We start from the raw sequence: 13,096 nt of genomic DNA, 5'->3' as shown, positions 1-13,096 counted from the left end.
TATATCTGCCTTAGAAAAACTAAGAATACAATTAAAGACTTCTGCCATTTTGCACAGTCGCTTTTCTTCCTCCCCAGTCTCAAAAGGTTCTGGACTGTTAGAACTCGCACAAAAAGATTTAAGGACAGTTTTTAATTACCATCAAATGGCTGCTCAACATGTAAGAATCTTGTAGTGCTATGTAGACGTGTGTGTGTGTGTGTGTGTGTGTGTGTGTGTGTGTGTGTGTTCGTTCAGAAGATCTTTCTATAGACCTGTAAATGCATGGAAAGGTTACTTTGGTTGATTTAACAACTCAGTGGTGTGCATATAGTGAAAATAAAAGAAACAGAACTTTTGAGAAGTTCCTCTAGACTGATACTGTTACCCAAGGTCCTGCTTAGTGTTTTAGGCTTTTCACAAGGTTACTATGGTCCGTTTTGTCAGAAGCACACCTCAGTCTCTTAAATCAACAGTTTAGCCACATTTGTATAGAAGTAGCAGAAGTGTGAGAAAGCCTGAGTTAGGAACTTAGATTTGGTTATAAAAGCTGTTTTATTTGTTGATTCTATATGCAGTGACTCACTACAGAATTCAGGCATTATTATGCTAATAACGCTTAAGTGAAAATTTATAAAAAGAGCAATGACTGTGCGTTTCTATCCTTCTTTTGTAGTACATTCCACCTCAAAAGAAACTTTATGTAAAAGCCTTGAGGCATTTAAGAGTTGTAGCAAATAAAATAAGGTGGTTAATGTGAAGAACCCTTCATGCGCTGTACGTTAATTTCAGACATTTGTCTGAAGCACACAGGTATTCATAATTTTGCATAGCTACTATAACAATATGAACATTATAATGCTTAATAGATAATTACAATTAATATTTGTCATTTAAATACAACAAAACTACCTTGCAGTGATTAGGTGTTCTGCACTAATGGAATGATGTCTGGTTGATTGGTGTCTCTTTATATTTTCTCTGTGTTTGCCTGTACATGTGAGCTCTGCAATAGATTGACATTCCATTCAGTGTTATTACTACTGTTGCTGCGGGCTGCACAACGCGAACCATAAACACAATTTTTTTGTATTTTCTTAAACTAAAATAGATGTATTAAGTGTGAGAACACATGTTCTACTTGGGTAATTAGATGGTGGGCTCTATTGCAGTTATTTAATTTCACTATCTTGTATGTATATTGACAGTGAGGAAAAATGAAGAGTGAAATAGTTTGACTAAGCTCTGACCTTGATAGACTTAATTTGTTTTTGCACAAGCTGTTAAGTGCTAAAATAACATTATAGATTTCTGTACTTTATTATATTTTCAGAGATCGGTATTGCATGAAGATTTTTAACCACTGGGTGCTAGTGCAGGAACATGTGATGTGTCCAGATGTATAAACAGTTAAGCTAAATGTTCACGATGTTGGACTGTAAACTTTAAGGTGACTATTCCAGTCTCCACTGTTGACTGTGTGTAACCCTGAGTAAGTCGCTTGAGATGCCTTTAGTCCACCTGTAAAAATGTGTACTTTTTAAGCGGGGATTGTTGCTGAGGCAGTAGCTCACTAGTTACCTGCACATTTTTTTTTTTTTTTAATAATTTTGGATATCTGTGTAGGTCATCCAAAGAATGAACCCACCAAACATGAAGGAGGTCACTGATGAGCATGGAAACCAGCATTAGCATGTGCAATATATTGAAAGGCATGCACCGGCAGGTCATTTGCCTCTCCTGTTAATGAGTTCATCAGTAATGTACTGTGTACTGTACTTGATTCTGTCTGGTGCAGATGACCAAATAATTGTTTTTTGTATTATTATTATTAATTTTAAAAAAAAAAAAAAAGTGAAAACGGACAGAGCAGATAAGTTTAGCTTAACAATGGAGTTGGGCATGAGTAACACTTGCATGTTGAGTCGTGACTTAATGACCTATATCAAACTATGTCTGTATTAGATACACTCTTATCAGGGTGCCTTTTTGTAGTCTTTAGCCATTTCACATATTGTTGCTACTTCACTTACAGAATTCTTTAGTGCTTGATACGAGTGCTGTTAGTTTAGTCATAATCCCTTTTCCATCAGATACTCTTTGCTGTGATTTCTATTAATGGTAAATCCATATCAGAGCAATTTAAATCCAAGTTAATCCTGACAATTGTGTAATGTGTCCAATGATCTCCCAAGTTAACACATTGCTTCATTAAATCCTTTGGCTTTCAAAAATTGTCATTTAAAGATAACAGAATTCACAAAACCACTTAATCCAATTCAAGGTTACAGGGTGGGGTGGGAGAGGTGGGGGTTGGCAGTGCCTGCCAGGAACCAAACCATTGTCAGGGTACCAGTCTGCTGTAATACCAATTCAAACACTCTTACTGGACTAATTTTAGAAACTGACAGTGAAATTAACAATTTGGAAATGCGGGAGAAAAACAATATTGCTTCTAAGAGAATGTGAAACTTCCACACAGGCAATGAGAAGGCACAGAAGATGAACCTTGGGCATAGGATCCATAAGGCGTAATCATCTTTTTGTTTTTTTAGCACTAGCCAAGGTCAAAATAACATTCTGTTAAATTTTAAGAAACATTACAATTTTTAATTTTCAGTGGCTGTTTAGAGCAATGTCATATTCATATTAATTTTAACTGTAAATGGAATTGTTGTGTATTTGTACATTTTATACTGTATATGGACACTAAATATTAAGGCCAAATCTGTTATGTAGTGGCATGCTATGTTACAGATTCAGAGACCTCGGTTTAATTCCTTCAGTTTGTTGGTGATATTATTTTTCTCTCCTTTTGTCTTTGCGCGTCCTCCTAAATTTCAAAGAGGTGCATGTTGTTGTTAATGGGTTACTGAAAATCGGCTCTGAGTGTGTTAGCGTGTGATTGAACTAGTGTCCCTTCTAATGTTAAAGGCATGTGCAGCCTTGGATAGAGCCCATCTTTTTGTTAATGTTTAATTAAAAAAATGGTTAAAAATGAATTATGAGTGGGATTAGATGAAGTGTGTGAACAAAACATCTCAGTGAAGTACTTGAACCATGAAGTTCTACAGTAGTCCTCATTTACATTATTCAGTGTTGGTGTTGCTTAAATCTCAGTCTAGTCACTGTCTGTATGGAGTTAGCATATTCTGAAGGTTTTTCTTGGGGTGCTTGGATTTTTTTTTTCTTCCTCATATGTGTGTATACTCTAGCCAAACTGTCTCCATATGAGAACTTGGTCCTTCAGTAAACTGTCTGTCTGTCCAGGGATGGTTCTTGCCCTGTTCCCAGTGCTGCCAGGATAGGCTCATTTTCCCCCACAGCTCTCCTCAGGATTAAGTAGGTTTAAATTTGGATGGCTGATGTACACTACTCTGAGTATTCTGTCCATTTGTTGGCTACTGCAACCTTTACATTTTACGTTGCTCCACATGGCCATCTTTCTTATTACCTGCCAATCAGGGTTTTATTTAGTTTATAGGGCTATTTTAAACTTGTCTGTTCTTGGAAAATTGTGTAATTTAAAAAGGGGAACAAGTACTTTGAATCAATCAGTGTTCTGCGCATGATCCTGCCACTGATCATGATTTAACAGTTTTGTGCCCCCATAACACCCTTATCTGACTGGCTAATCTGAAAAACAGAGATTGAAGTTACCTAGTAAAACAGTGTTGATATTACTATTGGATATTATAATAAAATAACAGACTAAAGTGGACTAAAGTAATTGTTTTGTTTTGACTAATCTGCATAATGCACAAGGCTGTATCTTGAATGGAATACTAACAGTGCTTTTGAAATGAAGAAGCTACTTTAGTAGTTTATATTATGAGCTTGTATGGAATAAAACTGTAGGACTGCTGTCTTACAGGTCCCCTCCCTTTTTATTTCTGGCTCTATCAAGTTAACCAAATGCCCATACTAGTTAAACCCCTTTATGGATTTTTTTTTTCTGTAGTATATGGAATGTGTTTGCACTTATGATAAAAAGAAAAATCTCATTTAATTTGAAAAAGGACAGTAAAAATAAATATTGGGAATTGTTTCTCTGAATAATAGCCATGCAATGTTGGGTTCTGTGGATTTCAAGCATATATGCAGTCATATTGAATGCTTATAGGCTTGATTCTTAACTGTGGTGTCCTATATTATTTCTTTATAATGTGGGTCCTTGACACCAGTGCACCAGCTCTCCATGGCTTATATTTCATTACCATTCAGTATCTTTTCCTTTCATACTTTACTGGTAGAAATAGGATTTATTGCATTAAATGTCAAAGTCTGTGCTTTTACGTTTTAATCTTTTTGTGTGAAGTGCAGCTTTGTAATTGGAAAAACTGACTTGATGCTCTCTAATTTAATGGACAAAATCTTGTTCCTTCTGGTGGTCATGTTGCATACACCTGTTATCATGAGAATTTTAAAATGTTTCTCTAAGTGATAGTTTATGGTACTTTGGGAGGGCATTCACCAAAAAGGGCATTATAAAGTAAGATTTGTTTGAAGAAGGTTTCTGTTAAAAGTGCCAATGTATAAAACACAATTGATTAATGATGTTTGCTCCTTGATGTAGGTGTATGATGCACAATTTGAAATTCAAAGCTTTGTGCAATTAAGTAAATCGACTAGCAGTATGACCTAGTGACAAACATAACATTACACTTGCCAACCAGATTTGTTTTATTCATAAAGGGGGCAAGGTGTAACCTATCCTGTCAGCCCTGGATGCTAGATGGAAAACAGCCTAGTTAAAGTGCCTGAAAGGGCAAACTCGCACACAAACACTGTAAATTTTGATTCACCGTCATTTGGTTAAGTACATCGGATAAAAATCTGATTTTTTCAGACTATACTGACGACTTACTGAATGATTGTGAGACAATAACTTGTATAATGAATATAGTATGTATTTCTGTTATGATTTTTGATTGATCTTCTAGAATATGAGCTACTTAGGCCAAGTCCTTGGATGGACTTTTGATTGCTATATGTTTCCTGTCACCCTTATATAGGCTTTAACACTTGGGAATTTCTGTAAGCTCTTTCACACAATATTAAAACACACCCTGAAACAAACCTTGTAGAAAAAATTTAACTGCTAACATTCCTTCTGCAACACCTAAACCATTACCATCATTTACTCGGCCTCACTGGTATCTCTCATAAGGGGTCAAGTCGCCCAACCTGTTCTAGCCTTTGACTTTGACAGCAGGAGCTGGGCCTGTTTGTTTCAGGGCACTTGGAATTTTCTTTTTCTGTTTTTAGACATTCTTGAAACCTGCTGTCCAGACAGTGTCACTCCAGGAATGAAAGCCATTTAAGATTAGAGTTACAAGGCAGTGGGGGGAAAAAAGGTTTGCAATATGCCATTTTTAGCCATCAGATTTTTTTTCATCCTATTTAGTTTTGTTCTAATCAGTGATTTGTTGAAGTAAAAATATATTGATTTGCTGCCTAAATTGTTGCATTTATATAAATTACTCATAATATTTAGATAATTGAAGGTTTTGTCTTGAGGCCCAAAGTTGTAAAACTTTAAAGAGAAAAGGAAAACATTAATTTTTATATTTAATATTAGTGTTACTTATTCAGTTGTCGGTTAGGTAAAGCTTGAGATCATACACCGTTTTTGGGTAAGATAAGATCTATTCTGATTTAATTAATTCTGTAGTATGCTAGTGTGTTGTGTGTTTTTTTTATTTAAAGTGTGCATCTCTTTGGTGGATCATGGATGATGAAACTTATGCCTGCACCTTCATTTTCAATCCTGTTTATTCAGTTCATTACTGGGAACTGGTGCATATCTTAGCATTGGGTGCATGGTGGGAATGACCATGGGGTAGCAATCTGTCACAGCTCTCCTAGACATCAGTTTGAATGTGCATTCTCTACACAGACAATGGTCTGGACCAAGTATACAAAAGTAGAACTGTGAATTATGTCTCCCTAGTTTAATTATTGTGCCTTTTTTTTTTTTTTTTTTGCACTATCGGAGAACCATTTGTAAAACAATTAATGTATGAATAAACCAATATTTACAAGAAAAAGCACGTAACATCCGCAACAAAAATGCACAGAAAATAAAAGATAACCATGCACAGATTCTGACATGTTTCGTGATTCATTTGTCCAAAAATAATAAATCTTTTACTTACCACATATTTTCTTAACTTTTGTTTCTAGTTCCCAGTACAGTGTGCCTGTCATTTGGATATATTCATAGTGAGCTTGACTGGACTTTAGCATCAATTACAATCAGGAAAATTTGTGCTATGCAAAGAAAACCAAACAAAAACAGTTTGTTTTTTTTCTTGTTCTTGCGTATCTTAACCATCCATCCATTATCCAACCTGCTATATCCTAAGTACAGGGTCACGGGGTTGGGCGGGGTCTCCTGGAGCCAATCCCAGCCAACACAGGGTGCAAGGCAGGAAACAAACCCTGGGCAGGGTGCCAGCCCACTGCAGATATCTTAACCATTACAATTGTTTTTCCATTCAAATTTGGTGTTATGGAAAATTTTAAAAAGTTACTATATTCTTGTATTAACATAAGATATGAAAACTTATAAGCATTAACACAAATCGGGTATGCCAAGCAAATAGTTAAATAAAGGCACATGCCATATTTCTTTTTGAATTAAAGCTTAGCTGAAACCACCAATATTTTATCAGCTTGAACGACAGAGAAGGGGGAGAATATTGGTGGTTTCCATAAAAAAACTTGAAAGGGGCAGCTGCAGAATGGAGTCAAATAAGGAGCAAATGAGAAGTCCTCTTCATTACCTCCAAATGATCCATGTATGCGATTGGGAGCAGCTAATGGTTATAGTTTTGTGTGAATAATCGGACCATTCATTATCTGTGCTGCTCATGAACTACTCTGTTTCACATATGACGCAGACAAGTTCCAAAGCTGTGAGACCTGGCTTGAGTCCCAGCAAGTTTATTTTATTGTTGTGAATAAATTATTAAAAAAAAATTTAACTTTTTTTGTTGTTTTTTTTTTTTTTTTCTTTCTTTAGGTCAACGCACAATGAAATGGAAAAAAATAGGTAAGCATGTTATATTTAAAAGACCTTATAGAACATTACTGCTCAAACTAAGATGTGATGGGACAGTTTACTTTTGCATTATTTATACATGTTAACCATTTGGTGCTGCTGGTTATAAGAAAATGCATGACAATATAAAAACAGAGTAAATTATTGCTACTGCTGGATATATAGTAAAGTGAGTGCTCCTTTTTTTTTTTTTGTGTATGCTGTGCCCTGTGATATGGGAGAGGCTGCAGATTTCATGTAAACAGTTCCAAGTACTAGTTCCCTATGGGACAATAATACCAGAATTGGCCATGTTAAATCATAACATTGACCTTTAACCTAATTCTATAAAATAATAACCATGTTATTAAAAGAATATGCAATACATACTTAATCAGTTCAATGTGCTTTTTATTTTTACAGAAAATATAAATTTAGGTCAGCCTTCTTGTATTTCAAGCCCAAAATGCTACCCAGAAATTTATGGGAACACAACAAAGGGCATTTAAGACAATTCCCATAGCATATGAATGCATTAAACAGTGTGTTTTAATACAGATATTATGTGACACATCTGAAACTTTGTTTTAAGTAACAGATTAGTCCTCCAAATTACATTGAGAAGAATTTTAAAATTGTATTCTGAAACTTAAATGAGATTATTATTTTTATTATTTAGAGATACGGAGTCAATTTACAGCTTTGTTCTTTTACATCTGTGCATACATTGTGGCTTATTGTGATTTGCATTTTCATGGCAAGCTGCACCCTAGACCTCAAGTGATTGGATAATGCAGTGATACAAGAACAAAGCTTTGAAGTGTCGTCGTTCACTTCAGCTTCACTTTGCATGTATGCGGGGGAAGAAGGGAAGGGACTTGTGTATTGTGCTTATTACTGGAGGCTGATTATGAATAATGCATTTAGAAAATGATGACCTGTGTGGTTCCAAACAAGACAGACACCCACATGTGAAGATTAGGTTGAGTAATGATAAAAGGAGGACATTTTTCCCTTTATATTTTAACAATGTCTGGAGCTTATTCAAAATAATAACATAAAGCTCATACAAGAATTTTTGTTTTGTTAAAATCTTCTGTAAAGGAGATGTGTGCTGTTGTATCTGGTGTTTCATCATTTTGATGAATGCATTTAACAAAACTGGCTCCATTCTGGCTGTATATTCAGACAACTGCCGGTTGTCAGGATTCTTAATCCTTTACATTTCCAATAAGTCACAATAAGTTGTTAAAAACAGTACAGAAGACTTTTCAAGTAAGCCTTGGCAAAGATCAAAAAGAAGTGGAAGAACTAAAGTTGTTTGTTTACCATGTGATAGCCACACAAAATTTGGAACATACGGTTGTCTAATAGTTTTTGCTAACCTTTTAATTTTATGGCCCAACATAAAAAAAAAAAAGTTGAGATGGAAGGATGAAAATCATTTGTTTCATCACATTTTGCTGAATGGAATATTCGGAGCAGAAATCCATTCCTGCCAGAAAGGATCCTAAACCGTTGGGCCCTTGAGCAAGGCCCTTCACCTGAAAATTGCTGCATGGGTGCTGTACAGTGGTTGACCCTGCGCTCTGACCCCCCAAAGGTCATGTGAAAAGACATTTTCCCCTTAGGGATTAACAAAGTAGATCAAGTCAAAAATCTAATGTATTCCATCTTTTTTAATCCATTTTCAAACCTCAATACAGTGTGTAGGTTAAATTTGAACCTAATAATGTACAGCTTTGTGATAACGGTGCCAACTGCGGTATTCAATGATTAATTTCTACTGTGTGAGAGCAAGGGAGAGTTGTTGCTTGATTAATTTAAACTTCAGCATGTGTTAGATTTTTGCCCATAGTAAATTTTACCATACACATTCCAACATATTTAAATTCTGAAATCGCCATAAATATGTCCCTAAGGCAAGAAATTACTAAAGAATTTTAGGACATGGGACTATTCAGTACATTGTTTGTTTAGTTACCTAATGTCTAAGTTGTTCTAGTATCTTATCCGTAGTTTGTTTCAGATTCCATTAACTACAATCCATACCTGGAACAAAGGCTTCCATCTTTAATTGACTTAACCATTTAATTAATTTCCACTGGTGTTTTCAAGTATGTGATTCCATATTTAATCAAAAGAATTCTGTTGAATCAGCTTTATCAATGCTTCAAGTGTTTTGAAAACCTAAATTAGGACCCCAAATAACCTTCTCTATTGAAGTCTAATTCACATAGTCTCTCGGAGTATAGCATGCCTTTAGTCCTAGGTTGCACTTGCCTAATACTACAGTTGCCCATTCCCACTCCCTTCCATAAATAAATGCTAGATGTTACTTGGCATATTTTCATACAGTATTTTTTATTTTTTTGGCTTATTATAGTAAACATTGTTTCACAATATATAGGTAAGGCTTATTGAGTCTGCAATTACTATTGCTATTAATCTTATTGACTTGCAGTTTTCCAGTCTTTAGGCTCTTTTGTTTCTTGCCAGAAGTAAACTCTGAGTGTGTGTGGGTGAGGTTTGACTTTTTTGTTGTAATACTTCTGTATATTCGTCTAGTATATATGAAGCACTTTATATCTTTTAGCACTAATATGAAAAAGGTACCTTGCCTATCATTATCTGTAATGCTTTTTTTGTTGTTTGTTTTGTTTTGTTTTTTTTTCTTCTTCTTCCTCCCTTCTATGCCTTACCATAAAGCTTTGACTTTCTGTTGTGCACATTTGGCTGAATGGTCCTGATAAGATCATTCATTCTGTCTTTTGTAAACTAGTGCCATTACTGTCTTTTGTTGTGATTGGAAATAAAATAAGTTGGGGATATATTCACCGTTCAAAATATTGTGTTATCAGACTGCCTGGAGAGAGTAATTGATGATTGCTGTCATGCCACTGTAATATCATATACTGACAAATGAGCAGATGTAAAGTGAAACCCTAGTTTTGAACAGGTGGAATATGCATAGGTGATGCCACATGATGCATGCAACAGTTGAATTTTACTGTAAACGGATTATAAATAAACTGTTGCACAGCATTTGGCTATGAACAGTTCTGCAGTTAGGCTCTTTCCATCTAATTTTTTGCTATTGAGGTGCAATGAGGAAGCAGCGCTCCTGCTGAAATAGCATATTTTGTTACAGTGTGATTATGTGACAGATGAAGTCTTCCATGCCTTCAGACGGCAAGCAATGGGTCACCAGTATGATAGACCGACAGACTTGCTGAAGCACTTGTAGTTCTTAATGTATTGACTACTATTACTTTTCAAAATGTGTGTATGCTTGTGTGTGTATATGTGTATAATTGTTATACTTAAATGTATAAATATTTAAAATGTATGTGTGCATGTATGTTCATAAAAATACAATGTAAATGAAATATGTGGACACGTTGCACATATGGTTTTGAAATATATAAAATACGGAGGCATATTAAGCTTAACCAAACAAAACAATAAAGGGGTAGATAAAAGCTGTACTCATTCAAATTCTTACACATATAACTGCAACATATTCTTGGTCACTCCTGGACTCCTGTTCACTGTGAGAGGTTTTTTTCATTAGTGACTTTCAAATCAATTTCCTTTCTTACCTGCTCACATTTTCACTTTAATATCAAAGTACTCAAATGGTCAGAATTCACAAAATAACAAACCGTATATTCATACTACTTTATATTAACAGGCACTACTTATAAGATTTCATAGAGTCTTCTTGTTTTACTTCTAAAGAATTATGGAGTTGCATTGTTCATATGGTGTGATGGGTATATGTAAACAGAATCTTAAGGCTTTGAACAGTTACGGATTTACATATACTAAACAAAATTATGTACTGTATTCATCCATTCATTTTCATACTTGTAAAGAACATAAGAAATATGACAAATGAGGAGACCATTCAGTCCATCAAGCCCATTTGTTTAGCTAATAGCTAAGCTATCCCAGTACCTCATCCAGGTACTTCTTAAGAGTTGTCAAAGATTCTGCTTCAACATGTCTCAATAGTTTGTTCCACAGTCCCACAACTCTGTGTAAAGAAGTGCTTCCTGACTTCAGTTTTAAATGCACTTCCCCTTAATTTCCACTGATGTCTGCGAGTATGTGATTCACCTTACTTTATCAATACCTTTTTGAGGATTTTAAATACCTGGATTAGGCCCCCACACAGTCTTTTCTGTTTGAAACTAAACCAGTTTAATTCCGAGTCTCACGGTAGGACATGTCTTAGGTCAAGGTATGCTCTTGGTTGCTCTACTCTGCAATAGTGTCAAGTGCTGCTATGTCTTTCTTGTACCAAGTTAACAGAACTGCACAACACACACTCTTGTATAGTTTGAGCATATTGTTCCTTGAATTAAATTCAACAGTTTATTTTTTTAAACTTGATACAGAAGGATCCCAAAACTGTAATTAAAACTTGGCTCCCACAAATGAGCAAGTTATTTTACTTTTTAAATTTGATTACTATAGTTTGATATGCGTGTTTTGGAAATTCTGAATCATTTGCTAAAATAACAATAAATTATGTGTTTTTATTGCTTTATCATTTTACTATACAAGATTCTTTTGTTGTACAGCTGCAAATGAAAGTTTAATATATTATTCAGTAAGAAAACCTGTCATTTTAGAGATTGTGATAAGACTCTGAAGTGCCAGACAGAGCAAATTAGAATTTAAATGGCCTTTTCCATGGTGTGCTGCTGTTTGTGTTGTGTGTTTGGCTATGTGGTGTTGATTCACTAACACGCTAGCAGCATGACTCATTCTGAAAGCAGCTGAAGCTTATCTGTGCTTTTGTATATTATCATGGGTGTTTACATGTTTAAAATTAGTTTTGGTTTCTCCCATCTGAATTCATTACAACATAAGCCACATGGAGTCAACAGTCCCAAGCCGGGCTGTCCACAGTTATGTAATCACAGTTCCTCTTTTTTGCTGTGAATCAAAACTGAAACTCACTGGGAGCATGAGTTTTGGAGGCCTTGGCTTCTCCCGAAATAGAAACTTAGTGTGAGCTGCAAGTGCCCATGGCAAAAAGCTCACATTTGGAAATGTTGCCGCAAACTGCATAAGGTGGCTTATTTTAAACCAGCAGGTACCACTAAGAAGAAACCACTTCTTTCTCAGTTTTTATTGTTTATATTATTTACTCTTTATACCTCTGGATTTGAGAGAAGCATAACCAATCCAGTTTATAATGGCTCCTGAATCTATATTTCACCTTGAGTACTAAACTCCATATAGTACTAATAAAATGCATGCATATGTAAATTGAGACAAATTATAAAAACAGTATTATATAGGACATATAGCAGGAACATTTTCACCCTTGGTGACACAGTGTTCTGCTTTTGCCTTCTGTTCATAGAACATCTACAGTACATCATTGGTTTTAATCTTTGGTTGGATTTGGTTGTTTCATAGCTTAAATTCTGTGAAAATTCTACAGAATTTCCTCATGCATTTGTGGACTAATATAAGAATCAAATCATGTTTTTAAAATTGCATGTTTTGTAGTGGTCAATGCTGTATTAAGGTAACTAATGGTGTGTTGTGGTATATTTGATACAAAAAAGTATACTGAACAAAGTGGTGTAGTCATTACATTGGACATGACTACAAGGTTGCTGGTTTAAATTTTGCCTCCGAATTTACGCAGTATCTGAAAATGCCAGCTAACCTTTCAGTGCTCTCAACTGTAAAATTTAATGTAGTAATGAATACTGAACAAATAAGTTGCCTTGGATAAAGGCCATCCGCCAAATAAACATATTACAATGGCAAGTTATGGGTAGCTCCTCAAAGCATATTCTTAGGGAAACTTGTACATATAGATGTAAACAATAGTATTAATCTTTTCTCCCCTTAGCAAACTTTGCACACTTTAGAGAGAGCAGAACAAAGTCTTGCTCCTTTAAGCACCCATTTGTTTTGAAACTCATCTGAAAGTGGCACAAGCATCTGAGTGGCTTGCCCTTACCTTATCAACAGGAAACCTGTGTTGCAAACATAACTGGTATAAAGGATTTGCAAAGGTGTCCTCTGTTTATTCAAGAAGAA

The 13,096-nt window shown here is 35.1% G+C and overlaps 1 protein-coding gene across 1 annotated transcript in view; it reads left to right on the top strand.

The window, feature by feature from the left end:
• Positions 1–13,096, top strand: part of mxd1 (MAX dimerization protein 1) — a 53,145-nt gene that overhangs the window by 8,990 nt on the left and 31,059 nt on the right. Inside the window, exon 3 of the mRNA XM_039768427.1 lies at positions 7,007–7,036. Coding sequence (XP_039624361.1) covers positions 7,007–7,036 — 30 coding nt within the window. The remainder of the gene's footprint in view (positions 1–7,006; positions 7,037–13,096) is intronic.

The sequence above is a fragment of the Polypterus senegalus genome, chromosome 11, assembly GCF_016835505.1.
Source record: "Polypterus senegalus isolate Bchr_013 chromosome 11, ASM1683550v1, whole genome shotgun sequence".
Taxonomy (NCBI): Eukaryota; Metazoa; Chordata; class Cladistia; order Polypteriformes; family Polypteridae; genus Polypterus; species Polypterus senegalus.
Note: the sequence above shows the minus strand (reverse complement) of the source record. Positions and strands in the feature narration are given on the sequence as shown.